At 43.8% G+C, this 24,428-nt stretch overlaps 1 protein-coding gene across 1 annotated transcript; it reads right to left on the bottom strand.

Annotated features, from left to right (window-relative positions):
* Positions 1-1,112: 1,112 nt before the first annotated feature.
* On the bottom strand, positions 1,113-23,739 carry npffr1l2 (neuropeptide FF receptor 1 like 2). Its single transcript, XM_030737682.1, has 3 exons — positions 23,397-23,739; positions 3,941-4,040; positions 1,113-2,118 (listed from the first exon to the last, which is right to left on the bottom strand). Exons 1-3 carry the CDS (start codon positions 23,737-23,739, stop codon positions 1,113-1,115), a joined length of 1,449 nt encoding a protein of 482 aa, XP_030593542.1.
* Between the last annotated feature and the right edge of the window lie 689 nt (positions 23,740-24,428).

Genomic DNA, 24,428 nt, shown 5'->3' with positions numbered 1-24,428 from the left:
ATATTTTTTCCTTTACCGTTTACCCACAACCCTAAGCTAAAATTCAAATCACAACACCAGTAGCTGACAGATGATTGACCACAAAGATGACACAATATCCAAATCCTAGTTTTTCTTCCTATACTTGTAAAGGGGTTTCTATTAGTAAGGGTTGCAATGGTTTCAGTGCTGATCTAGTCATATTAAATCCACTCCAGTCATTTTATTTCTGTCATATTCCATAAGATAATAAAATAGGTTGCTATTTACCACTGCCAATATTTGGCTGTTTTGTCATAATAATTTTGGGCTAAATAGACTAAATGTTAGTGTGATGAAGAGCTGAAAAACATTTTTTTTGTTAATGAAAATTTCTTTGTTTGCTTAGCACAAGGGGGTGAATAACAATATAAGCACATGGGGACGGGGGGGGGGGGGGGGGGGGGGGGGGGGGGGGCTATTGGCCTATTTGCTATTTCAAACACTGATATTGGCTCAGAATTTCAGAACTGGTGCATCAGTAACGCTGGTCTTAATTAAGAGCATGCAGACTGTTTGACTCAAGGTTGTAAATTCTGATGGAGAGTGGTACTTTCCAACATCTCAGCCCACAGCAGAATAGCCGAGGTGAGGTACCTCACCTTTTTTATTTTACCATAAGGACAGACCAAATACTAACAAAGCCCTGTGTTCTGCTGATGAACATCATGCGTGCCTCTTGAACTAGGGCTGTATATTTAGCCCTGATAATTACTGCCATTGGCACCCTTTGATGCTGTCACTCTCCTTTGTGACTCCACATGCTCCATGCGTGATCATCCAGTCATTTTGCTGACAGGGAGAGGAGAGCTGACAGAGCCTGCTTACCTTGTTAGACGTTTGTGGTACAGATTCAGGATAGTATGAAAGTGACAAACATAGATTGTCTTTGGTTTCTGGTGTGGGAGAAGTTCTACTACTCTTTTTAATTTAGCCCCTAAAAACATATTTTAATTATATAAATAAGGGGTTTACTGTATAACCATCTTTTTTTTTTTTTAATTAAATTTACCCTGCAACATCAGATATAACATATAGTATAACAATGCAACACAGTATGGCTTTGTTTACTGTAGTTCTTCTCTTGCTAATACTCAGTTATCCCACACCTGATATGGTGAAACTACCAGTGAACTAACTTTGTCTGATTCTTCTGTGTTACTGCTTTTCTTATTCACAGCTGTCATTTCTAACTCTTGATCTGAACGAGGCCTCCCTGAGTGGAGCACCACACACTCCACTCTTGCGCTCCTATTCACCTCAGCTGTGTCACTCAACTTGTTGTCATTATGGACTCGATTTCTCAGTCCCAACACAAAGTGGTTGTGATTAACACCTTCTCTAGAAACGGTGCCTTCGCTAGGTGCTTGCACAGATCTTCTTTTCCTCCTCCACCCTGCGATTCTGCTCCACAGCTGGCTCTGCACGAGGCAACAAAAGGGCCTGGCCTTCCATATCGCCTCGAAGCCCCTCTTAAAGTTCTGATTATAGTAGCCATAGATGATGGGATTGACGCTGGAGTTGGAGAAAGCCAGCCAGTGGGCGAAGGGGAAGATGTAGCTGGTCAGAAGGTCCAGCTCGTTCCCGTCCAAGTCTGCATAGTCCGTGATCATCAGGAGGGTCCAGAGGGGCAACCAGGACAGCATGAAAAGCAAAGCTACCACAATGAGCATCTTTATCACCTTTATCTTTTTCCGTGATACCCTCGGATGACCGTGTCTCCTGCCGCCCGCCTGGACTGTAGCGTTGGCCAGATTCAGCTCGTTGTTTGCGAGCACAGAAGAAAACAGCTTGATTCCGATGCTTACATACATCAGTGTGATTACTGTGAGGGGCAGCAGGTAGATGTGTGCAAACAAAACCACAGTGTAGACTTTTCTCATCCGAGGGTTGTCAAAGTTTTCGTAGCAGGTGTACAGGGGCAATGTGTGATTGAAGTTGTTATTGTACACCATGTAATGGAAAGGAATCTTCTCCACGGTTAGTGCAACTGCAGTGGGACACATGAAGGCCACTGCTAGCACCCAGATTGACACAATGGCTAACTTGGCAACAAACAGAGTCAACTTAGGTTGTAGAGGGTACACTATACAGCGAAACCTGTAGCAGAGAAGGAAAGAAGAGCATTCTCATACATTAGCCATGAGACAGAAACACCAACCTTAAGCAGAAATAACAAGAATGATCTGCAAATCTCACAAACCTCTACTTCATTTACAATAAAACATGGAAAAACAAATATTTAAAGTGAGACATTTCCAGTCTTTTCCAGCTGTTTCAAACTGAAGGAACATTTTATTACTAATTAGGTTAACTGGCAACAACTCAGTAACACGATTGGGTATGAAAAAAGAATCTCGAGAGAGGCAGAGTTTCTCTCGTTCTGGGCAGGGGTTCACCAATCTGCACAAAACTGTGTCTGCAAAATTTAGAATAATGTTTCTCAATGTTAAATTTGACAATATCAAACATCTCATCATTTACAGGACATAATATCATCAAAAGATTCAGGAAATCTGGAGAAATCTCAGTGTGCAAGAGACAAATCAGCACTGACTGTGATCTTCAGTTCCACAGGTGGCTCTACATTAAAAACAGGCATGAATCTGTCATGGAAACAACAAAATCAGGCTCAGGAACACTTCCACAAGTCTCTGTCTGTGAAAACAGTAACCATGCCATCCACGGTTAAAGCTGTCATGCAAAGAAGAAGCCGAATATAATCCAGAGATGCTGCCATTTTCTCTGGGCCAAGGTTAATGTAAAATGGACTGAGGCAAAGCTGAAAACCGTTCTCTGCTCAGAAAAATTGAAATTAGAATTTTTTTTTTGAAAACATGGATGCCAAGTTCTCCAAGTCTCCACTCTAATCAAAAAAACAGGAGTAAAAATAATAATTTTAATCAGCAATATGAATTTGAATGGCCAGAATACAGCAACTTTTTCCTCAACACATTAAATAAAATATAAGATTATAAATGAAAATATTTCAAGCTGATGAAAATCTGCAAAATTTTCAGATAAAAACTGTGATGTGAATTTCTGCGCTTCACAGTCAGAAAAAGGCTGCGTAAATTGCGCAGTGCGTTCAGTTTCTCAGCAAAAAGCGCCGCTGCAAACATAGCGGTGGAGACGCGATTAGATTTTTTTTGGGGGGGGGGGGGGGGGGGGCAATCATGCACATAATCACGCAGTCCCGTCCATTTAACACATTAAGATGCTTCATTGTGTCGCAGAGAAAAGCCGACTCACACAGCCAGCTTCCATCCCGGAGCCCTGCTGAGGCTTTTACTTTACTTTCCATGAAGTGACAGATTTCCTCAGGTAGCTCATCGCACCTGTGTGATAAGGCACGTCACCAAATTCAGAAACTGCCAGTGATTTAAACCTTTGCCTCTTATAAAGTTCACTCTCTGTGTTGCGGTGCTTATGACGTGTTCTGTCTTCAGGACTTTGCTGCGCAGCGTTACCTGGTGTGTGACACAGTGATACACTGTTAGCTCACCTGTGCAGGTCTCCCTTTGTCCCACCAATCTGCTCTTTTCCCCCGCACATCGCAGGCAAGGAAAAGAGACAGACGGTTCACCTCCGATATCAGTGATCAGGTCCTTTAATGGCATTATTACACAATTACAATTCTGTACTGTATTCGATATTGTTCTGTGGTCAGACAAATCAAAATATTAAATTCTTTCTGGAAAACATGGCATGTCCTCCGGACTAAGGAGGAGAGGGATCATCCAATTACTAGCATTCAAATGGTATTCTGCTAATCTGCAATAGGAACAGGGTAAACACTGTACCAGCAACATTATGAGAATTTTTTGTATGCAAGTGAATATTGAGTCATTAATTACTTCTTTGCTAATCCTCATTTATTGTGTCATATTGTATCAAGTATCAGACCAGAGTGTGCACTAACCTTTCTACAGCAATAGCCACCAGGGTGAAGACTGATGCAGACACTGACACGCCCTGCACAAAGCCGCTCAACTTACACACAGTGTTGGAGAAGGGCCAACCTGTGGGGAAAATGACATAATTGGCAATGCAGGGAAATAATTGTCACTCTGATTTTAGAAATCCTTGACGACAGCCTGATTATAATGCTGCGGGAGGAAGATCGAGGTCAGTAAACAGTTTTTGACTGCACACTCTCCAGTGTTGGACAATGTTATGTCTTTGTTTTTGAATGACAATAGACACACAAATTGAGATGTGACAGTTAGGACATAAGATATATCCCCTTCACATTTTTCTTCCGTTTCACATGATTGTTTCATTTTTCCTGCCGCAGCAGAAAGGAAGTCTTCAAACACACCTGACAGCGTGACTATGGCCTCCCAATTTCTTTTCTATTAGGAACGGCAAATTGCTTGAATAGAGCGTCACTGGATTGTAGCAGTGGGTTGGTGCACTGTGAAAATTTGAAATCAATTGACACTGACCTGAGGGTGTTGGAAAACTGCAGCTCCATAGACAAACATTTCCTATCAAATAATACTGTACCTTCCTCGTTCCATTACACACTATCAAGCACAGGAAGCATGAGGTGCTGAATACCTCTATGTGATTATGGATTTCAAAAGTAAATCCATGTGTAAGACTGATAATTGGAGCGGAAAATCCAAAACTGAACCAAAACAAGAAAAGAAACAGAATTATATTTATTTATTTTGAGAAAAAAAACTTGGCATGAGAGAGGACAAAATATAGAAGTAATACATTTCAGTCAGTACTGTGAAATGCTCATGCACTCAGAAAGTTTTGTTATTGTATACTTAGGGGTTCAGTGGCTTCTCACTAGGGCAAATTTAGAACTGCCAATTAAACTAACGCACGCATGTCTTTTAGACTCTGTGCCAGAGTCCTAAGCACAGCGGCGCAGTGGTTAACACAAAATGATCAAAAACACAAACTAAGCAGTAGAAAACAGACACATGAATGTAACATCACAAACTCAATTTTTTTTCATTTTTTTTTAAACAAGTGCAAAATTGGGCACCCATTAAATTATTGTACACTTAAAAGCAACAGTCAACAAAATATTCTTGCCTCATATATATATATATATATATATATATATATATATATATATATATATATATATATATATATATATATATATATATATATATATATATATATTACATAGATATATAGTTACAATATTTACACTATTCAGACTACAGGTGAATAGGGTAAATATTGTAATAACATATCACCATGAAACTTTATGCAGATTTGACAAGCCTGGTGCTTCAGAATGATTCTGATTTACTAACAGGGGACATTACACAGTTTTAAACATGGCCCAGTCTGTACTGTTTGTTGCCTTTTATTTCCTTTTTACACAGGGTCACAACTTCTTTGGAATTGGGGTTGTACCATCTAATAGTGACATTAATAATCAGTTACAGTTCTGTACTGTATCCCCCCCCCATGGTTCTTGCACAGAGATCACGCTGAGATTAATAAATGTTAAGTTTTTGGTCTTTCTTCTCACAAAAAATTCTCACTGACATCTTCTCTCCATAGGCATTATCATCTAGGTGTGACTATCTGGCAACATAAAAGAAAAGAAATATTTAACTGTAATGGGATATCTAAATGATAAATTAAATCTAAATGGGTTACCAACCTTAAGGCATGTTTTAAGGGTGAAGATTTAAGCTGTATGATGAAGGTAAAAAAAGCATATAAAATATGGATATAATTTAACCCATGATTAAGCATAGCAGGGACTAACGTGCTGATTACTGATTCCTGGCAATTATAATAGAACATCTGTAATAACAGCTAATTTACAGATGGTATTGTAGAAAAGCTGTATATAGTTAGATTTGAAATCATATTGTGCTGTCAAATTATCATCTGTGAAAGTGTGATCCAGTTTTCAACTTAGACGGTTAGTCTCGGTCTCGGGGACCAGAGCATCACTTCAGTAGAGCTTGAGTGCTCTACTGGCAAAAGAGGGATTGGAGATGGGGTTGAAATCTTGGGAAAGCTGTCACAGTTAATTTTGCAAATCCCATAATGTATTGTGACCTCACACCTCATGAATTGGTTGGGGCCTCTCTGCATGGATTTTCATGTTTTTCCTGTGCCTACAGTATGTGGGCTCTCTTTGGGTACTCCAGCTTCTTCCCACAGCCTAAAAGGCATGTGTGTCAGCTTTGATGGCAATCCTAAATTGGCTGCAAGAGTAATCAATTATCTGTCTCTCTGTCTCAGCCCTGCAATGGCCTGGCAACCTGTCCAGGGTGTACACCACCTAGCACCCTAGTAAAAATAATTATGGCGGAATTAAAAATAATTACAGTGGAATTAAAAAATAATTACAACGGAATTAAAAATAATTATGGCGGAATTAAAAATAATTCAGCCGTAGTAAAAATAATTATGGCTAATTAAAAATAATTACAGCGTAATTCCACATAACTAAAATTTACTTACAGGATAGTTACGGCCTAAGGGCGGGCCTTAAAAGAAAGCTTTAGCAAAGGCCATGAAGCTAAAATATTCAGAGCCTTCAGCTAGAATCCTCTAGAAACAATCATTTCTGTTCCATCAATGGGCTTTTTATTATGGTTATGCTATTTGTTGTGGGATGCAGTCCGCCCCCAAACAGCAATCCACACATACATGCCAATCCTTTGTGCCCTCTGCTGGTGAGTGCTGTTGTTGTGGGAGAAGTTGTACATTTCTACATGCATTTCAAAAATTATGATGAGGAAAACTCAGAGTCTTGCTCCTCGTGTCTACCTGCTCCAAATATTGCAGAGCAAATGACATATTTTGCTTTCTGTCTGTTTTTAGAGACACAGAAAAACCTGTCAGATTGTGCAGCACAGTTCAGCAACTTTACAGATCCTGCAGAGCGATACTGCAGAGTACAACCTGACGCAGTAAATAGTGTATAGTACTGTTAACTGAGCTGAGGCCATAATATATGCACCCTCTCTTCATAAATCTGAAAGAACCAACCAGAGCTACATAAGGCAGTCAGATTTCACATGGCCCAAATGCACACAAACACAGAAGTTAGGACTTTTAACTTGGGCAGTGGTGATTAAGCTGAAGCACAGCTCTGCATACTATTTCTGACTGTGACGAATGTGATATGCAGGCTATTGTTACAGTGTTGCTATAGTAACTCACCTACAGCGACTCAGTGGATGATGATCATTATACAGGCTTGAGATTCTGTGGAAGTCTGTGTAACCATGGCTTCTCTGATGGAATTGGCTTCATGTTGACCCCATTTTGGGAAAATAATATGTCTGTGGAAAATATTTGAAATATGTCCTTCATTTATTAACCCTGAGAGAAGATCTGTCACTTGTTATTTCTGTAGAAGACAAATATGGAAGCAGACAGATACAAAATACTATGAAGAAAAATTGAACGCCTACTTTCCACAAGAGAGGCCAAAAACTGACCGCCACCCTTTAACTGTAAACGTATCAAACTGAATATTAACCACAAACCTCTTCTTCTCCTTACACGAATCTGACGTGACTCGGGAAGGCCGAACGACCCACAGATGAACAGCGAGGTTCTGTGTTTAATCACTAATGAAACATCATTTGGAGATGTGTTAGGAATAGACTGTTTGCTCCCCTGTCAAAATTGGTTGCCCATCTAAGTCTGTATGGTACTATGGGAGGAGACCGCTCGCCACCTCAAACCTGCTCCAATCAACCCCCAAAACAGATTTGTAACTGGAAATGTAATTCAATTGTATGTAACTCTGCTCTAATTGGTATGTACATTAATACATACATCGAACTGGTACTTATGTAATTATGTACTCCTCCACTGCAGTGGAGCAACAACCACAAAGGTGATGTCACAGGCACCACAGGCAGCCTGGAAGTTGCTGGTTTTAGAATTTGTTAAACTATGCTGTCTCTTGATATGTGTGGGTATGATGTGAATGCTGCAGCAAAGGCTCAACAGAAGAAGGACGATAGCTAACACTTTATGCTCAGTAAAGATGAAACACCTGTACCACTCTCTTGCATAATTAAGAGCAGTTTTTATTCAACTTTCCAGTCTGCTGAGATGTCAATCTAAACGAACAACATTCACTATTCCTAAAAGGAAATTAGAATGGGTACATTTGGAGGTAAAACATCACATCTTTGTAATATGTGCCATTTTCATTATTTTACTATTATCTGCTCCTACAGAAATATTATATTACCAGTGAGTTATAGTTATAGCCAAACTTCATTACAGGAAATGATGCAATGCAGTTAATTAGTTTTGCTTTCAGGTTATAGAAGCAGAATCTACAGAGACTACATGGAGTCCGGTGCTCTAAGGCAGAGGAAACTAACCAAAGGATGTGGTATATTAACTAGTAATGCTCTATATTAAAGAAACATTTTAGAATATATGCTTAGAAGTAAATAGCGTAAGGCAGGTTTCTGTAGACAAAGCATTGCAAATGTGCACAAAGAACAGAGAGTGTGAGAAAGCTCGGCAGGTGCAGACTGAAGGTCTGGTTAAAGCAAAATAAACCTACTGAAAATAAAAAAGGTGACATCATAGAGTGGTCCTCCAAAATGCAGTTTTTTTTTAATTTTGTGCAGATTGCCTTGAAAATATACTTGTTCTTGAGCAAATATTATTTTTGCTTGGAAACTTAATTGTCTCCCATTTGTATCCAATTTCACCCCACAGAGCCTTCACAAACAGCACAGGAGGAGGAGACCTGTATGAGAAAAAGCACATTAATAAAATCATCTACTTTTTTGTAAAATATTCACAAATATGATTATGTTAAAAGAAAATTAGATACTTGCACTCTGCATACATATTATCCCTCAATGTAACCACTATAAACAGACTAATAGAACCACTAGAAAATGTGTTCTGCTTATACCATTAGTCTTTAGTTTTTTGTTTTGTTTTTTTTATTAACTATAACCAATTTTCTAAATATAATCACATAAACAATCTAAAAACATAGACATATTTTAAGGTAATTTTGTACCTCCTAAAAAAGTGATTAATTTCCCACAGCAGTCCGCAAAGAATCTCTAAAAGGTGAGCCTTTTATCTACTGAACTGTGGCTCTCCTGTTAAATTTGTGAATCAGAATTTAAAAAAAAAATGAATGTGCTCTTTGTCAAGTTTCCTTATTGTTTTGGGAAAAAGGGACTCTATAATTTGCCAAAGATGAATGAGATCCCCCGGTTCAACATCTTCCACATGTCATCAAGTTAACACGGAGTTCAGATGTGATTGTTCTTGTCATAACCTAGGGGAAGGGTCTGTGTGTGTGTGTGTGTGTGTGTGTGTGTGTGTGTGTGTGTGTGTGTGTGTGTGTGTGTCTGTATACATGTGTGTTTATCCTGCGGGCCACAGCGGAGGTTCCGGTGTCTCCGCCTCCCTAGGGCGGAGATCCCCACACCTGCTACGGATCAAGCCATCAGGCAGGGTCTCTTTAAGCTGCCAGCAGACCATCACTCTTCGCTGGATCATTGACTACTTCTCAGTTAGTACCAGCTCTCTTGTGTGACTCTCGCTTTCGTGTATTTATATTACTTACCTGCTCTTCGTGTTCGCTCCTTTTTCAGATCCCCGTGTCAGTTCCTGCTCGTCCTTTCGGAACCCCGGCTTTTCGTCATCCCGCCGTTCCACGCCGTACCACAGCTGGCCCCTTTCCCTGACTCACTCACCTGCCTGACCTCCCCTCACCACCTGGGAATTCCTTCAGCCTCTCGACCCGCTTCAGCCGCCTCCCCCCTTGCCTCCCTGGACCCCCTTGTCTTTGCACCTTTCTCGTTCACTGTAAATAAACTTGCACCTTGCTTTCATCAGCCACCGCCTGTGTGTCCTCTTCCTCCTCGAGTCCTGACAGAATGATCCAGCCAAAACCGGACACCGCGGACGCTGATCCGGTTCATCGGGCCCTGGCTATTCAAGAGGAAACCCTCCAGCGTCACGACCATATGCTCCGTCTGGTTTCCAGTCAGCTGGGCGCGGCCACCCAACAGCTCGCCGATCTCCGAGGTATGTTGGAATCCACCATGTCATCCGCTACGCCCCGTCACCAGGATTTATCCCCTCCGCCGACAGATCCGCCGGCTGGTTTGGCTTCCGCGACCGAGCCCGCCGTAGCGTTGGAGAAAGCCCTGCCCATCCCGGAGGTGTTCCGCGGTGAGTTAGGGAAATGTGGAGGTTTCCTCACCCAATGTTCCCTCGTTTTCCGGCAACAGAGAAATGCCTACGCTTCTGATTGTGCAAAGATTGGTTTTATGGTCAATCTGTTCCGCGGAAGAGCATTAGAGTGGGGGCACGCTGTGTTACGGGGAAACCCCGATCTGTCTTTCCATGCGTTCTTGTCTCGATTTAAGGAGGTGTTTGATAAAGGAACCAGCCCCGAATCCGCATCCCAGAAGTTGCTCAGCCTGCGGCAGGGACAACGGAGCATGGCGGATTTCTCCGTGGATTTCGGGATCCTCGCGGAGGAGGCCGGCTGGGAGGAAAAGGCGCTCAGGGGAGTATTCCTGAACAATATTAATGATGATCTCAAGTATGAACTTGCCACTAGGGATTTGCCTCAGTCCTTGGAGGCCGTGATTTCATTGTGTATCCATGTAGATGACCGCCTGAGAGCACGACGGACTCCGAGGAACTACAACTCCCAGCATGCCCCTCGCCGGGCGGTTTCCGCGGACCGGAGGAGCCTCCTAGCGGACGACAGCCCGGCTACGGCGCCCCCTTGCGGCGCGGAGGAGCAACCCATGCAACTCGGCCGCGCACGGCTGTCTCTCTCTGAGCGACGACGGAAATGGGAGGCGGGGGAGTGCATCTACTGTGGCAAAAAGGGCCACTACATCGCGTCCTGCCCTGTTTGCCCAAAAGACCGCGCCCGTCAGTAATGGTGGGGATACTGGCGGGTCAAGCTAACGCATGCTCCTCCCTGCCCAGATTCACGCTTCAGACAAGGATAAATCTTCCATCAGGCAGTCACACAGTCTTGGCACTCCTCGATTCCGGAGCTGAGAAAAATCTCATGGACCGTGCCCTCGCCCAGCAGTGGGGTGTTCCATCCACAGCGCTACCCACGCCTCTCCTGGTCTCCGCTCTGGACGGCGCCGAGCTTTCTGAAATCACTCATAAGACCCAACCGCTTTCTGTGACTCTGTCGGGTAATCACTCTGAACGGCTCTCCTTTTACCTGTTTGACTCTGCACAGACGCCCATCGTCCTCGGCTTTCCCTGGTTGCAACTGCACAATCCACAGATCGACTGGGCGAACCGCAGCATCTCGGGTTGGAGTGAGCGGTGCCACCAGCGCTGCCTCAGATCCGCAACTCCCTCTCTCCCTCGGTCCACCGATTTGGAGGAGGGGACCCCACCTGACCTGTCCGGCGTCCCCTCGATCTATCACGACCTCGCTGAAGTATTCAATAAGGACCGGGCTGTTTCCCTGCCTCCCCACCGGCCTTACGACTGCGCCATCGCCCGCATCCCGGGGGCGCCCTACCCCTCCAGCCGCCTCTACAGCATCTCTCCGCAGGAACGGGATGCCATGGAAAAATATATCACCGAAGCTCGGGCGTCCGGTCTGATTCGACCCTCCACCTCTCCCATGGGCGCGGGGTTTTTCTTCGTGGCCAAGAAGGACAAGACCCTCCGGCCCTGTATTGACTACCGCGGTCTGAACGAAATCACTGTGCGCAACAAATATCCTTTGCCACTTCTCACCTCTGCGTTTGAGCTCCTGCAGGGGGCAGCCGTCTTCACCAAACTGGATCTCCGGAACGCTTACCATCTCGTCCGGATCCGGCAGGGAGACGAGTGGAAGACTGCCTTCAACACTCACCTTGGCCACTTCGAGTATCTTGTTATGCCCTTCGGCCTAACCAACGCGCCAGCTGTGTTCCAGGCCCTCGTAAACGACATACTCCGGGACTTCATCAATCATTTTGTGTTTGTCTATCTCGATGATATTTTGATCTTCTCATCCTCATTACAGGAGCATCAGGGACATGTGCGGCAGGTGTTGCAGCGGTTACTGGAGAATCGTCTGTTCGTGAAGGGGGAGAAGTGCGAGTTTCATGTGGAGTCCACTGCATTCTTGGGATACATTATTGGTAAAGGGCAGATCAAGGCGGACCCAGTTAAGGTACAAGCGGTCCTGGATTGGCCCGAGCCAGCGGATCGGAAACAGCTGCAGCGTTTTCTGGGCTTCGCCAATTTCTACCGCCGCTTCATTAAAGATTACAGCTCCATCACCCATGCTCTGACCTCTCTCACCTCTCCCAAGATTCCTTTCAGATGGACCCCCGCCGCTGCAGAGGCTTTCGCGCTCCTGAAGGGTCGGTTTGCCTCCGCACCCATCCTCATCCAACCTGACCTATCCAAATCATTCGTTGTGGAGGTGGACGCGTCCGACGTGGGGGTAGGGGCAGTGTTGTCCCAACAGTCCATGGGTAGCCTCCGACCCTGCGCCTTCTTCTCTCGCCGCTTCTCCCCGGCAGAACGGAATTACGACGTAGGGGACCGGGAGCTGCTGGCCATCAAACTAGCCTTGGAGGAATGGCGGCACTGGCTGGAGGGCGCGACGCATCCCTTCTTGGTCTGGACTGATCACAAGAACCTGGCCTATCTGCGAACCGCCAGACGTTTGAAACCCCGGCAGGCCAGGTGGGCCTTGTTTTTTACCCGATTTAACTTTACTATCTCTTATAGACCTGGATCACGGAATGTCAAGCCCGACGCTCTGTCCCGACAGTTCAGCTCCACGGACTCCTCCTCGCAGCCAGAGTTTGTCTTGCCTCCCTCTTGCGTCATTGGAGCCATCACCTGGGAGATCGAATCCGCCATTCAGGCAGCTCTACAGACTGAACCAGATCCTGGGACGGGACCCCCCAACCGCCTTTATGTTCCCTCTCGAGTGCGAAGCCGCGTACTGCAATGGGGACACACAGCCAAATTCACGTGCCATCCCGGGGCCAATCGCACTGTGGCCTTCCTCCAGCGTTATTTCTGGTGGCCTACATTGATTAAGGATACCCGTGAGTACGTGGCAGCATGCAGCGTTTGTGCACAAAATAAACCTTCTCTGTCACCTCCATCAGGTCTCCTCCGGCCCTTACCCACCCCTAAGCGACCGTGGTCTCACATAGCTCTGGACTTCGTCACAGGACTTCCTCCCTCTGAAGGAAACACCGTGGTCCTGACCATTATCGACCGGTTTTCCAAGGCCACCCACTTCGTTGCGCTACCCAAGCTCCCCTCCGCCTTGGAGACGGCCCGGCTTCTCACCACCCACGTTTTTCGGCTCCATGGGATTCCTGAAGACATCGTGTCGGATCGGGGGCCCCAGTTCACATCTCAGGTCTGGAAGGAGTTCTGTACATCTCTCGGAGCCAAGGTGAGCCTCTCCTCTGGTTATCATCCTCAGACAAATGGGCAGACGGAACGGGCCAACCAGGAGTTGGAGGCAGCATTACGATGCGTGGCGTCCACCAATCAGGCCACCTGGAGTTCCCACTTGGCGTGGGTTGAGTATGCACATAACTCTCTCTCCTCCTCCACCACAGGGGTGTCCCCCTTCGAGGCCTCCTTGGGTTTCCAACCGCCACTCCTCCCTGCCATCGAGGAGGATCTCACCATTCCCTCCGTCCAGCACCACCTTCGCCGCTGTCGCCGGCTATGGAGGTCCACCCGCGCAGCTCTGCTTCGGACGAAGGAGCAAAACAAACGCATCGCTGATCGCCATCGGACCCCTGCGCCGGACTACCAACCAGGCCAAAAGGTATGGCTCTCCACGAAAAATGTTCCAGTCCGTGCCGAGTCTAGGAAACTGGCCCCCACCTTCCTGGGGCCCTTCGAGATCGACTCCATCGTTAACCCTGTGTCTGTCCGCCTCAAACTCCCTCGTACCATGCGCATCCATGACGTCTTCCATGTCTCCCAACTTAAGCCTGTTGCCACCAGTCCTTTGTGCCCTCCAGCTGCCTCACCTCCTCCTGACCGTTTTCTCGATGGCCAGCGGATCTACACCATCCGTCGCATTATGGACGCCCGCCGTCGGGGGCGGGGTTATCAGTTCTTGGTGGACTGGGAGGGCTACGGTCCCGAAGAGCGATCCTGGGTGTCCCGAGCTAACATTCTGGATGCGGCCATGGTGCGGGAGTTCCGGCGGCGCCATCCCGAGAAGTTTCGGTCGCCGGGAGGCTCCCGTTGAGGAGGGGGTACTGTCATAACCTAGGGGGAGGGTCTGTGTGTGTGTGTGTGTGTGTGTGTGTGTGTGTGTGTGTCTGTATACATGTGTGTTTGTCCTGCGGGCCACAGCGGAGGTTCCGGTGTCTCCGCCTCCCTAGGGCGGAGATCACCACACCTGCTACGGATCAAGCCATCAGGCAGGGTCTCTTTAAGCTGCCAGCAGACCATCACTCTTCGCTGGATCATTGACTACTTCTCAGTTAGTACCGGCTCTCTTGTGTGACTCTCGCTTTCGTGTATTTATATTACTTACCTGCTCTTCGTGTTCGCTCCTTTTTCAGATCCCCGTGTCAGTTCCTGCTCGTCCTTTCGGAACCCCGGCTTTTCGTCATCCCGCCGTTCCACGCCGTACCACAGCTGGCCCCTTTCCCTGACTCACTCACCTGCCTGACCTCCCCTCACCACCTGGGAATTCCTTCAGCCTCTCGACCCGCTTCAGCCGCCTCCCCCCTCGCCTCCCTGGACCCCCTTGTCTTTGCACCTTTCTCATTCACTGTAAATAAACTTGCACCTTGCTTTCATCAGCCACCGCCTGTGTGTCCTCTTCCTCCTCGAGTCCTGACAGTTCTGATGGTTATTTTGCTTGAAGTGCACCATTAGAACAGTAAAAACCCTATACAACTCATTCATTCACAACATAAACACATACACTTATAAGTTGGGCGGGAGGAGGGGGGGGTGGGCCATCTCACACCCCGATTTCTTATGCCTCGCCCGGGGTCGGGGTCGGGTGGTTCCTTGGGGACCGGGCTGGCGGCATCTTGGGGTCACTGTTGGCCCTGGGGTGGTTTCCGCTCCCATCTTCAGAGAGTGGGTAGCTATGGATGAATGTGTGTCTTTGTATTTGTCACAGTCTTCGTGAGTATGGGTGGGCGAGTGAATATGGTGTATCTATGTTTATATGTGTGTGGGAGAGTGTGTTTGTGTATAAATGTGCACATGGGTGTGCTTGCCGGTGTGCGTGTGGTTGTATGTTTGGCTGGACCTGGGTCTGGGCCGGTGGCTTGCCTCCTGACCGCTCCTTGCTGGTTGCCTCTCCCCCCCTGCCCCCCTGGGGTGTGGGTACCTCCTGGTTCCTGGGTGGGGCCGGATGTTCTGATGTGGGTGGTAACCTGCTCCCCTGGGGGCTGCGGCGCGGGGCTGCGTTGGCTTCTTCGGCGTGGGGGGGAGCCCTGTGGGGGCTCGGGCGGCCCTCGGGTGCCGGGGGCCCTGGGGCCCTGCTGCCGGCCGTGCGGGGGGCTGGCCGCTGGGGGGGGGCTGGCTTCTCGTTGCCTCGAATGCTCTGGTGCCCTTGCTCCTTGGCTGCTGGGACTCCATCTGAGACCTCCGTCCTCCGTCTGCTGGGAGGGGTGTACGGTTGTCTTTGGAATGAGTGGCCACGGGTCTTCGTAGGTCTTGATGGGCTGCTGGTGGCCTGGGCTTCCTGGGATTCTCTTTGCCTGCCTCTGGGTTCTGATGGGCGGGGCTGCGGCTTTCTGCCTTCATTGGTAAGTACATTTCATGACACAAACACATATACCCACATAATGACACAAAATGGTTGGTTTGTATAACTATTCTTCTTTTATTTTTATTTATTTATTTATTTTTTTTCCCCACACAATCTTTAATTTTGCAGATATTGTCAATATCTTTGACAATATCTTTATCTTTATTTGGTTTACTTACTTGCACTCTTTCCTGTTTCTTTTTTCTATTTTCTCTCCTTTTTTTTTCCCTTTCTTCTTCTTCCTCTTTCCCTTTCTCTTTTCTTTCTCTTCTCTTTTCTATTTCTTAAGCCTGTCATTTCTGGCACAATTTGATAAATAGCATGTTAAAAATAATTCAAATAAAATAAAGGATTACACAGTAACAAGAGGAGCCTATAGAGAACCTATAGAGCTCATCTTGAAATAGCAAATATGTTTGGCACAACAATGCATTCAGATCACAGTTCTGTTTGCAAGATCTGCCAGACATGACAGGCAAAAAAAAAAAAAAAAAAAAAAAAGAAAAAAAAAAAGAACAGTAAAAAGTGTGGTTTAGACTTGCTCTCTCTCTCTCACACACACACACACGCGCACACACATCTAACATCTTAGTACTGCATGTTTTATACTAATATACTTTGGCATGAACTGTTTTACATTTAGTTTAAGAGATCAGAGATTCTTCCCACACTGTGATAAAAGTAATTTCAGTTCTGCGCCTGTCTTGTACATTCTGCAGTAATTGACAATAAAAATTGAGTTGAGATAAATGGCTCTGCATTATTGTATAAGTGACAGTTCATCGTTCTTTCTCCAGCTCCCTGGGATGAAGAGGAACACATCTGAAGGAGTCCACAGCTTTAAATTGCAGCAGGGAGCTACAGCAAATTAACCACTTTCCAGCAGCTGTTGGCTTACAGTATAAACTGGATTATAATTTTTTGTTTTTCCTTCATCTATTTGTGCCTGGTTGGATATGTCCTAAAAAGGGATTGCAGGATCTTGTACTGGATTATTACCTTTTTATGTGGATTACTTCAAGCAGCTGTTGAAAAGTCTTCTATTGGAATATCAACTTCCATTTTTTGGATTAATTCCAGCACAGCCTGGAGGGGATAAGACAGCTGGCCACCTGACCTTCATCTCTCTCAATTCATCTCAAGATGATAGAAATCAGCATTAGCACAGTACGGGTTAATTAAGTAAAAATACATCTCAATTGATTTTATTATGTGATTTTTATTATTTGATTGAGCTTTTGCTTTGCCCCTGCTAAACTGCTTAAATAAAATATCCTGCATCTAAAAATGTAAATTCAGTACAATTAATGGAATAGAATATCCACTTTGTGTATAATCATAAAGTTTTGAAACCAAGGGAAATAGCAAACTAATCATAACTTTACCAGTAGGCATCCAAAAACTGGATTTCACAGCAGAAGGTTGTCTCCTTCCCAGAATGCTGCCTTCTCTTTTAGGTGAACCCCGGGGCAATAAAAGTTATTAGCTAACACTAGCAACACTAGTTAGCAAACTACATTCAGCTGTTTGAGTGAAACACAGAGACACATATACCAGACTAATAAAATACTAAAATTCATCCACTAAAATTAGAACAGAGACTTCTCAGATGGTCTGTACTACATTTTTATACAGACAAGCTTTTAATTAACTTGCTATTACTGTATTCTATTGTTTTATATTGTTATACTTTTATTTTTTTTTGTCTTTTGTCGTGAAGCACTTTGTGATTTTTATCTGTGATAAGTGCTATGTAAATAAATTTTACTTACTTTCTCAGCAACTCATCTCACAGTTGAGAGGCCCAGTTCACTGACTGTAGTATAGATGGGTCATTTGTGTGTTCCGCTCATGTTAAACTGTAACTATAGCCTATCCTGTTAACCTCAGATTTTAGATATGCATAGGTTTTAAAGGATAACACATTTTCTGTTTGACTAGGCGAGGAAAAGCTGGTTTTGTGTGGGCAATCTGAACATCTGGGGCTTAATATGATGCTATCCCTATACCTCAATCACTGAAAGCCCACTGAGAGGCATATTTAGATAACTGCTTAATGCTAAGTTTAACTAATTTAGATGTTCTGCGATATCTTTGCTTGTGTTGCCAAATATCATGTAAGGACAAAGGAACCTGTTTGATAACTTCTATGATGCACGTGATGTTGATGCCCAATGTTGACATGACAGCAGCACGTGAACATTGGTTTCCAAAGACAAATGGCAGAGAGTGGGATGCAGCAGCCAAAGCCATATTTGCACAGGTTTAGTAATAACATTCATTTTGTTTTGCTTCACCCAAATTTGCTGATATTACCCTATGGTGAGAAATATTAATTAGAAAATGTCTGGTTGCTAGCTACTAGCAACAGGCTGCTACATAATAACAGCTGACACTGTTGAAAGAGAGCAGAATGTCTCCTATGAGCTGCTGCCGTGCATGTCATCAGTCTCATCTTTCAAGATTTAGCGCCTTTCATGAATTTTTTTCTAGCTTTTCGTGTGATTGGCTCTTCCAGCTGCGCACACAAAACTGTGTCATAACTTTAATTTATGATTACTGATGCAGGATCTAGAATTGTTCATTAGGAAAGAGGCAGAAGAAATACAACAGAATACTTGAAAGGGAAAAAAAATTATAGAGATGCCACAGAACTAGTAATATTTCAGGAGTGCTTGGCATTAATATGTCAGTAATCAGCAGTGGAATTTTACTTTTCAGTTTACTGAACAGGCAGAATTGCACAGGAATAAGTTCACAAACAGCCTCAACAATTATTACAGATTCCTCAAATGTAAGTCTTTAGCACAGACATAAAGAGTGATATAGAACAAAAAGAGATGAAACATGAGACAAGAGATGAAGAAGAATGCTGAAAGTGATGTAAAGTGATGATACTGGATGCAAAGCCATGACTAGACTCAGCTGTGCAGTCTTTTTCAAGTATGTCGAGATCATTAATCCATACAGGGTTAGCTAATTCAGCTACAAATTTGAATTATTTTCCACATTTTCCACTTAGGAGCTCGAGGACCCACAGTATAGTTTGAACCCATAAAGCCATTCAATCAGGAGCCATAACAAGGGGATGTGGATTTATACTTGGTATATCCCATTACTGGGCAGCATGGTGGCACAGTGGTTAGCACTGCTGCCTCACAGCAAGAATCCACCATCTGTGTGGCCTTTCTGTGTGGAATTTGCATGTTCTGTTTACTGGCATTTCCTGTAGCCTCTTCCTCAGTGGTAAACATGCTTGAGAAATCAAAGAAGCTAAAGTTGAAAGTCTGCACTTCAATCACATTTTGATTGTTTGATTTACAAAAACAACCAACAATAAGACAACCATACAGTAATAAGATATAAAGATTCTTCATGCCATTCATCAGCCATTCATCAGCCTTTGCAGCACGAGAAACCAACAATACTGCAATTATTTAAAGCAGACTAGCAATTTATGTTGCTGCACAGTGTTTGCAGCAATCTTGGCTTTGAACTTTCTCTACTGGATCTTGACTAGTGATGAGGATGATGATCTTTTTAGAAAGCAGCACAGAACAGAGTCTGAAGAGTCGTCCTTGGAAAGTATCACACAAAGTGTGATACAGTTAAAATGAATTTCTGAATGTAAAAAGATACCTGATATATTCAGCTGCAGGAATTTCAGTTGTCCTTGTTTACGAGAGCGTCTGCATATCTGGTTCAGCTCCTCTTTGTGTGAAGACAATAAACAACAATAAAGCCGCAGTAAATTGGAACAGTTTACCTTTAGATATACGAATCATATCATGGAGCTGTTTAAAAACGCCTTGTCTTGATACTTAGTGATGGACTGTTGTGTAATGATTGTTAAATATGTTGTGAATTATTTACTGACTGAATAATCTCACTCTGCACCTTACATGATACTTTTCATCCCAACATCAGATACATGTTAGCAGCATTTATCTGTCAAGTGAGTACAAGTGGATACAAACCACTGAAGTTATTTATAAAATTCATCTTTAAAAAGTATTGTGCGAAAGGTCGCATAACTGAGATTTACACCTAATTCACGTCCTAAATCTATTCCATCCAAACATAAAGGGGACACTTCTATTAGGGAAGCAGCACAGCTGGAAATGTTACCTCTTCAGAATATTCCAAGAACATAACAGCTGGTGTAAAGGACATTGCCTTATAGGTCTCTTTTCATACTGGGGATGCATTGGAGGACTGTTGTTATAGGAATTCCCTTTAGGTCTCTACTAGACATTTCTTGATGTTGTGTAAGGCAGCCTGCCTGTTTTGCATATGGCTTGAAGCAATCCTGAAAATATCAGTGGTGAAAGTCTGAAGATAGAAATCTTGTGCAACAGGTTGATGTGCCGATGAGGTGGTGAGTGGGAACGTCTGCTGCAGCAGGCTGAAATCGTGACAAACTGATGACAGCAGGTCATTAAAAAGAATATTCTGGATAAGAGCTCCTGTTTCTAACTATGTGTTGTCTCTGGATATGTTCTCTCATTTCTCCAGTGTTTTGCTGTAAAACTGGTTGTTGTTGTTTTCCCTTGAAAATGTAATGCGGGCTGCAGTGCATTGGTTTATCAAACAAGCCTGATTCCTAAGATTATGTTCAGCTCCATCAGTCAGCAGCATCTGCCAGTCAACAAAGACTGCCACAGTGAGACTGCTAAACTTGAAATTGGTTTATCTTTGCTTGTTATTTATTTTGAAAGGACGCATTCACAAGTGGCACAGGGTTAACGCTGTCACTTCACAGCAAGAAGGTCTTGGATTCTTTTTTTTTTTTACCTTTAGAAGACTGATACCAAACAGTTTTTTTAAATGATATATATAAATTGAAAAAACACAAGAATGAGACCTTACCTTTTTCTGTTAATATAAATTCCCTCCCCTGTTCAGTTCTTTTTACGCAGTGGATGTATTGTGTGGTCTTGTATTTGGACTAAGAGGGAATACCGGATGACTGAAATATGGGATTTTGAATAATACAGTTAGTTAATGTGCAAACCATGAAATGCATTTGCAGCAATATCTAATATCTCACCCAGCTCTTACACATTTTGTGAAGCACAATTAAGATGACTGAAAAACGTTTGCATTTTGCAACTTTTAAAGCTTTAAATTTCCTGCCGTCGTGCAGCTTCCTGTGGCTTCTTTTTGTAAGTAATTAAGTAAGTAAAACTTTATTTATATAGCACCTCTCAAGACAGGTGTCACGAAGTGCTTCACAACAGAACAGAGAATAATAAAAACATTTAAACAAATGCCAAGCTAAAAACATGAGTTTTTAAAAGACCTTTAAAGTACATCAATGACTTCCCGCTCTAAGATGGACAGGGAGAGAGTTCCAGGGACGGGGAGCCACTGAGGCAAAAGCTCTGTCTTCTTTCGTTTTCAGTCTTGTAGAATGTACAGCCAATAGTCCCTGATCACATGATCGCAGTGATCTAGAAGGGGTATATAAGTGAAGGAGTTCACTAATATAAAATGGGGCTTGCTCGTGAAGAGCTCTAAAAGTAAGGACTAAAATCTTGAACTGTATTCTAAATTTCACAGGGAGACAATGTAACTGGATCAGAAGCGGAGTAATGTGAGAATATTTGGAAGATATAGTCAGAAGCCTAGCAGCAGCATTCTGAACAGCCTGTGCACGCTCCAGGGAATGTTTGCTAAGACAGGTAAACAATGCATTTATCCCAGACATGAGGATATAAATGCATGAATAACCATCTCAAGTTCTGAATGAGATAGGATGGTGGTAAGCTTAGCAATATTCCTAAGGTGGAAGAAACAAGTGTGTCAAAGATTTAACATGAGTTAAATATACAGCTGGATGTTGTCGGCATAACAGTGGTATGATATTCCCTCAAAAGTGTTTAGAACATGCCTCAAAGGGAGCAAATACAACAGAAACAACAGAGGGCCCAAAACAGAACCTTGGGGGACGCCATATGTAAGATAAACAGAGTCAGACCTGAAATCAGAAACTGCCACGTGAAAACGTATATCCAGATATACCCACCCAGCGATGTAGTCTATCAAGTAAAATTTCATGGTCTACAATGTTAAAAGCAGAAGAAAGATCAAACATTAATATAACGGAGCATTCTCCTGCATCCCTGCTCAGCAAAATGTCATTGGAAACTATAGGGAGAGCTGTTTCAGTAGAGTGAGCTCTGTGAAAGCCAGGTTGAAATTTATCTAGGATATTGTGCTGTTCCAGAAAGGCTGTAAGCTGCTTAGCAACAACCTTTTCCAGTATCTTGGATAAGAATGGTAATTTGGATGTTGGTCTGTAACTATTGAAAGCAGCAGGGTCAAGTTTAGATTTCTTTAAAAATGGATGGATGACAGCATTCTTAAGATAAACGGGAACAGGACCTAAGACCAATGAAGTATTTATTATAGAAAGAATACATGAACTGATGTGTGAAAAGACATTTTTAAACAGGGATGCAGGCAGAATATCCAGGGAACACGAAGACACTTTCATAGACCCAACTAATTTTAACAGCTCAGGTAAAGAGACAGGAGAGAAACTTTCTAATGAGAAAGACAGGGCTGGGGCAGGAATGGTCAGCGAGCAACTGGACTGAGAAATATTTGTCCTAAGAGCGCTGACCTTGTCTGTCAGAAAATGCAGAAAGGTATTGCAGTCTTTGTTAGAACAAATTGGTGCAGTAGGTAGAGCAGGATTAACAATAGCAGTAATGGTATCAAATAGCACTCTTGCATTTCCCTTACTTTTCATGACCAGATTAGCAAAACAGGCAGCCCTTGCATCTTTAACTGAATTATTAAAATAGACCAGGAGGTCCTTTAGATGCAAAAGGTGGACATGTAAGTGAGTTTTTTTCCACAGATGCTCAGACTTGCGGCAAGAACGTTTTAAGCCACGAATATTATCGTCAATCCAGGGCGAGGATTTAAAGATAGGAGCTAATCTCGTTACAGCTGGACATACTTCAGACTGGACAGACTTTTTTGTAAAGGTAATTGAACTCGATAATTACGAGCACCTGCAGTAATGCTGTGAAATGCTTATTGCTGATTTTATACACTAATGAATTCTTAATAATTATAGCATTACTAATTATAAGCTCTTTTCTGTTGAGGAAAGGATTGTTCACTGAGTTCTGAATTTTGGAGGACACCATTTTTTCCAGAAAGTCCTCGAGGGTCTGTCGCTACTGCTTCCAGCTCCACTCTGTTTTTGTGTGACTTCTCTGACTGCTGCATCCTGCTATCACAGAAGCACAGATGTTAAAGCTTTTCACCACTGATACTTGACTCATAAGTGTCTCCAGACCATTGCTCTCATGTGGAGCTGTTATAAAGTGGGCAGTGCACCGCAGCCACTGAAAGCCCTCTCTATTTCAGACCTATTAGACTAAATATTATCTATATATATAACAAATTGTACAGACTTCCTGTGGCACTCAGCTCCCATCTCATGAGGTGAAAGCTGAAGACGCAAAGACTCAGTAATTTTCTAAAACAACTAGGTACTGCAAAGGTTACTTAAACAAGAGTAAATTATATTGTTTTGGGATTGGTGTATGTAGGAGGCTGCAAGGATAGTGGTTTGTTACGTGGATTTGATTGGCTTATTAGTCACACTTTATATTACCTGTGATCAGGTTGTCCACCAGTGTTGTAGGAATGCAGAAAATCCCCACCAGCAGGTCACTGATAGCCAGGTTGAGGATGAAGAGGTTGGTGACTGTGCGCATACGACGATTTTCCAGTACAATCAGACACACCAAGATGTTACCCAGCATGCACAGCACAAAGATGAAGGAGTAAGCCAGGGTATAGATGACAGCCACGTACAGAGAGTGCTGATAGTAGGGAAAAAAGGTAACGTTGGTGGCATTGGCTGCACCATCTAGGCTGGTGTTTAAAAGGACTGATGTAATGCCTGATCCCTCCACTGCCATCCCTTCTTTGTCCATAATGTCCAGTATATCCATCCTTGATGTCAGTCAACACTGTAGAGGAAATAAAAAGGCAACAAATAGAGAAGAATTCAGTTTAGAGCAAATACAAGTAGAGATATTACTGTACCTGCTTTGTTCAGATATATTACAGCTTTTTAATTACCAGCTGCAACAGTACACTGGTAGAGGTTCATATGGTTCACGTTCTATTTGTGATGATTGTCACACCTGTATGAGATACAGTCACAAAGCTTTACTGGTGTGTGATTGCAAGTTGATTGAAATGAATGGGTTGGGTTTAAGAATGGGTTTGGGAACTCACTGACGCCATGCTGATGTGATCTACAGTTCTACAACTTCCAGCGGTTTCCTTGTGGGATTAGAGATTCCTGAAAAGTGGATGCTGTTCATGTGAAGCAGAACTATTGTATTGTAACGTTGTAAACACACTTCCACAGTCGGCGATGTTCACAACAAAGGTCGTCTTTATTAGCAGAAAAACGGCTGCTGTAGGCCACAGCCACGCCAACCACAACTACAACAACGGAACAGCAACACACACACACAGGCAAGCTCTCGGTCTTTTCTCTCTCTCCATGCTGCCTTCACGAACCTCCCGAACAGTCCGAAATCCCACAACATCAACACGCTCTCTAACTAAGAGAATCGCTACATTGCCCCCCCTCGCTAAATCCCTCGCCCCGAGGGATCCCGTACAAAGT

Source organism: Archocentrus centrarchus, chromosome 9, assembly GCF_007364275.1.
Source record: "Archocentrus centrarchus isolate MPI-CPG fArcCen1 chromosome 9, fArcCen1, whole genome shotgun sequence".
Classification (NCBI taxonomy): Eukaryota; Metazoa; Chordata; class Actinopteri; order Cichliformes; family Cichlidae; genus Archocentrus; species Archocentrus centrarchus.
This window is presented reverse-complemented; position numbering and strand designations above follow the sequence as displayed.

Coding starts and splice junctions, on each gene's coding strand:
- npffr1l2 (XM_030737682.1), bottom strand. CDS start 23,739: ATGGATATACTGGACATTATGGACAAAGAAGGGATGGCAGTGGAGGGA. Junction 4,041..23,396: donor GGTGGACAACCTGATCACAG/GTAATATAAAGT, acceptor TTTTCCCCACAG/GTTGGCCCTTCTCCAACACT. Junction 2,119..3,940: donor GTGGCTATTGCTGTAGAAAG/GTTAGTGCACAC, acceptor TCTCTGCTACAG/GTTTCGCTGTATAGTGTACC.